Here is a 4,421-nt window from a genome sequence, read left to right on the forward strand (position 1 = left end):
TGCTGTGTAAACGAGTAAATGAAATAGGCAGTGTGGGGAGAAGGGCTGGGGGGTGGTTCAATGGCAATATTCTGTGACATGGGAAGTTGCTAGAAACAGTAGGGAGAATGAGGCTATCTAAAGGTTAAAGGTTGTGAGCAGTGCAGAGAGGGACCATATAGGAATACAGACAGGTACAGGAATCCTCCCACACACAGAAGGGGAGATGGGGTGCCCAAGGCAACCTGCAGCCATCACAGGGCCTCCAGGGAAGCGGCCTGCTCAGGAACTACCACCCTGACACTCCTGGGGTAATCAAGAGGAGAGCTGAAGTGGGGACAGCAGTCAGGGCCCACCTCTGGCATGGGACACACGTGGGTGTCAATCAAGAGCACTCGGGAAGGTTCTTCACACATAGGTGGACGGTGACCCCAATGAAGGAGGCAGAGTGTGACCTGACCCCTAAACGCCATCCAACTGCATAGGGAGAATGTCGGTGTCTGACCAGTATCTGACAGGGGAGGTCTCTGACCTCCGCACGCTTGTCCTTCAACACTGTCCTGATTTAACACTGTCCGAGCCCATTGATCTTTCTTTGTCTATCACCTTTGTCGAAAGGACGGTTTTACATCATTTGTCTTGCTGCTTCTTGCTCTCACCTGAATTTCTCTACCAGACTTTTGAATCAGGCCTCTATTTTAATCAGGTCTTATTCTTACTGTCTGGGAAATATTAACAGCAACGAGGAAGTCAGCGGTCCCACTCCTTGTAGCAAAAGCAAACCAACAAACACGCAAACAAAAACCCATCAGTACAACACTCCATGCACTAGTTTTAAGCAGACACCCACTTTCTCTCCTTCTCTCCTCGTACCTCCTCCTCTCTCCCAGTTTGAATGGTCTCGAAGCACTAAAGGCCAGGCCTTTTTTGGCCCACAAGGTTTTTTGGGTGAATTGGGGTGAGGATGCCCTCTGGGCAGACCCCACCAGTACCCCCAGCCATGATCCTCTGTTCCAGGAGCAAGGGCACCACACAGGGAGGCGGCTACAGGGAAAGGAGGGATCTGTGTCCCTGAGCTGGAAGGAGAAGAGGAGGGGGAGAGGGAGCAAGTGGACCAGGCCGAGTCTGAGAGGAACAGCATGTACCTGGAGGGAGCCAGGGAGACATTTGGGACCAAAAGAGACAAGAACAAGAGCACAGAGGTTTGGGAGTCAGGCCACCTGGATGGAGGCTTAGGCTGGATTCCTGATCTCCCTCCTGGTCTGGGACAGACCCCTTCAGCTCTCCGGCCCTTGGAGAGCAGAGTCCTAAATCCCTGCAAGCCTGATGCCCCAGCTAGACCCATGATGGAGAGGCAGACGAGGCTGACTCTAGGAGACTGCCGCTGGCCAGGGACAACAGTTCCTAGGGGGGACCTTGGGTGGTTTGCTGCAGCAGACAGGCCTAGTCAGCCTAAACCACACAAGTGAGAAGACCACCCATGGCCTTCTCTGGCCACTGAGGGTGGAAAGATCTAGCAGCCCTCTCTGAAGGCCCAAGCCCCATTCAGGGACGTGTGAGGATCCAGAGTGAGCTGTCGTTTGTTTCAAACTGGCACCCTGCACTCCAGCCCACAGCTCTCCCTTCTCAGCATCGAAGCTGCTTCCTCCAAGAAGGACTGCCCGCTCCCCACACACCTTTTTCTCTGAGGGTAATTCTCTACAGTCCCAAAGAAAACCTCAGTCATCTATCTCCCTTCCTCAGTTGCCCATTGACTCCAGATCCTTGGGGTCTTTGAGAGAAGCCACAGTTAAGCCCCGACGCTGCAAGCTTCTTTATCTCCAGATCCATAAAAAGCCAGTACTGGTCAAGTGACTGCCAATGACTTGTTCCAACAGGCTCATGATCATAGTGATGAGAATGAAGACAGTAAAGAAAATACTAACTTTTCCTTCTATTCCTACAGTACTTTTTAGCATTTTAAACATTTTTGGTGAAAATTTAGCTTTTGAAGTGACACCATGCCAGTTATCTCTTGGAGGCTTATGTGGCCACTGGAATAAGTAGGGTGGGTAAGGATTATCATCCCCAGGGTTCAGATGAAAACATAAGGCCCTGAGAGGAAGAGGCTCTCCATGGTCCTGCAAGCAGGTGACAGGGGCCCAGCCCTGGGGAGGTCTCTCACCTGCAGGAGCTCTGCAGCCGGCTGCTGTGCCTTGTCCTCCAGCTCAGAGATGACCTGTGTCAGCCGGGCGAACTCTTCAGCACTCCTGGCTTTGTACTGCTCCCTGTTCTATATGAGCTCCTGCCCCAGCTTCCCCAGCTGGTCCAGCAGGTGTTGTTCCTGTTCCCTCAGGATCTGATGGCCTTGCTCAAACTCAGCCATGATGCTCTTCCTCCCTCTGCTCCTGCAGCTTCTCCTACAGGAATGGAAGGGCGGGGAGGGGTGACGGTGACGCTGCTGCCTTAGGTGAAAAATCCCTCCAGGAGGTACACAAAGCTGGCTCTTCCCCGCTATCTACCTCCATTCACCAATTCTCAGCACCCAGCCTCAAAGACACAGTAAGTAAATCTGTTTGGTCTCCTGACAGCACATGGTCAGCCCACTCTATTCCAGGTAACCTGGTATGTTCCATGGCCTTTTAAGGAACTCTGAGAGCCAGCACCCTTCTTTCCTGAACACTGATCTGCCACCTCTCAGGAAGCTTTCCTTAGCTAACTTCATCCAAGCCCAGTCGATCCTCCCTTCAGCTCCCTCCTAATGTGTAAAATACCTGAATGTATTCCATCCCTGCCATGGAGCCTGCCTTCTGTTCTGTCACTGGAAGTGTGGAATGTCTGTCTCTTTTCCTGCTTCCAACTCTCCCCACCATGGTCAGGGTGTGCCCGCCTACACTGGTTAGACTCAGGTACTCCCCTGAAGCCAGTTCCTTCCTTGTCAAGCCATCTGGCTCCCCAAAACTCAGGAATCCTGTCTTCCTCCCCTTCTTTAAAGAACAAACCAGGCCTTCCTCAGTTCCCCACACTGGCGCCCTCTGCAGACCAGCAGCAGCTACCAGCCACAACCTGCAGCAGAGGTGAGTCACAGAGAAGAGACCTCGGCTGACCTCTAGACTGGTCACTGTCAGATGGGGAAACAGACCAAAAGCCACACGGCTCACACTCGCAGGCTTGGGCTCATACCCCAGGGCTCCCAGCCACCTGGCGGGGCTCACCCTCCCAGGTGCTGAGCTGCCTCCCAGCAATACTCCAGCCCCGCAATGCCCCAGCTGCACCCCTGCTTCCCAAGGCCAATAATCTGGGGCCTTTCTCCTAACAGCGTGACTTACCAGAGTACCTGTGATATCAGATTCTCCCTTTGTCTGTAAGTTCTGAACTTTGTCTCGGTCTTCCTTAAGCTACTCAGGTGTTTCAGGATTTTTCCTGTAGAAAAACAGGCAGTGGGACAGGTGGACACGCTGGGCTGGGGCGGGAGGGCAGACTTGGGCTTAGTTCTCAGCCAACAGGAAGCTTTCAGAGGGTCTCAGCCAGGCTTGACTCCAGAGGAGTTCAGAGCCAAGATCCTAAGGGGGTGGCAGAGCACCCCGCTGTGAGGAGGGTTTACCTTGTGCAGCTACCTGGCCTTCTCCATCAGGAAGGCCGTGTGGGACCTGTGCTCCCACGACTCCCTGCACATCACGCATAGCAGCTTCCCGTCGTCCTCGCAGTAGTAGTACAGCTTCTCCTGGTGCCGCTCGCACAGCTGCACGTCCGACTGCTCCTGGGCCGCTTCTCCCTGCTGCCTGCCCTTGTCCACCTTCAGGCGCTCGATGTTCTTCACCAGGCTGGCCAGCTGCCACACAGGCCGGATGTTCTCCTTCTTAAAAGGCTTCTTGCAGAGGGGACAGATGGGGCGGCTGCGCATGAACGAGGGGATGTCAGTGGTACAGCCGTGGCAGAAGACGTGGCCACAGTCGATGGTCACCGGGTCCCGCAGGTGATTGAGGCAGATGGAGCAGGTCACCTCCTCCTCCAGGGTCCGCAGAGGGGCTGACGCAGCCATGGTGTCCTCGGTTCTGAGGGTTCCCTCTTCACTAGTGAGGTCCTCTCTTCCTTGGGGATAAGACACAGAGTCAGGGGGCCTCCCCGGTGGCGCAGCGGTTGAGCGCTGGATTGCAAAGCTGCCTCAGTCTCTGCAGCGCCGGTTCGATCCCCGGCTGCTCCCCGGCCACCGGAGGAGGGTCCCACATGGCGCGCAGACCTCTCCTGCCGCCCGCTGCTCCCCTCAGCAGTGTGCTTCGGTCCTTCTGCCTGCTCTGCTCCCCGCTCTGGCTCTGGTGAATTCTCTCACCCTCCCGCGCTTCTGACTGTACCCAGTGCATGTATAAACAAAACAAACAAACAAACAAATAAATAAATAAAACATGTGCCTCTATTAAAAAAAAGACACAGAGTCAGGAGTGAGCACATAGGAGAGGCAGAGG

At 54.5% G+C, this 4,421-nt stretch overlaps 1 protein-coding gene across 1 annotated transcript; it reads right to left on the reverse strand.

Annotated features, from left to right (window-relative positions):
• Nucleotides 1-3,557: 3,557 nt before the first annotated feature.
• On the reverse strand, nt 3,558-4,058 carry LOC119253154 (tripartite motif-containing protein 26-like). Its single transcript, XM_037520797.2, has one exon. It carries the CDS (start codon nt 3,998-4,000, stop codon nt 3,572-3,574), a length of 429 nt encoding a protein of 142 aa, XP_037376694.1. The 5' UTR covers nt 4,001-4,058; the 3' UTR covers nt 3,558-3,571.
• Nucleotides 4,059-4,421: the final 363 nt, after the last annotated feature.

The sequence above is a fragment of the Talpa occidentalis genome, unplaced genomic scaffold, assembly GCF_014898055.3.
Source record: "Talpa occidentalis isolate TD23 unplaced genomic scaffold, MPIMG_talOcc4v2.1 talOcc4.2, whole genome shotgun sequence".
Classification (NCBI taxonomy): Eukaryota; Metazoa; Chordata; class Mammalia; order Eulipotyphla; family Talpidae; genus Talpa; species Talpa occidentalis.

Bases quoted from the DNA above. Each gene is read 5' to 3' on its own strand.
- LOC119253154 (XM_037520797.2), bottom strand. From the start codon at position 4,000: ATGGCTGCGTCAGCCCCTCTGCGGACCCTGGAGGAGGAGGTGACCTGC.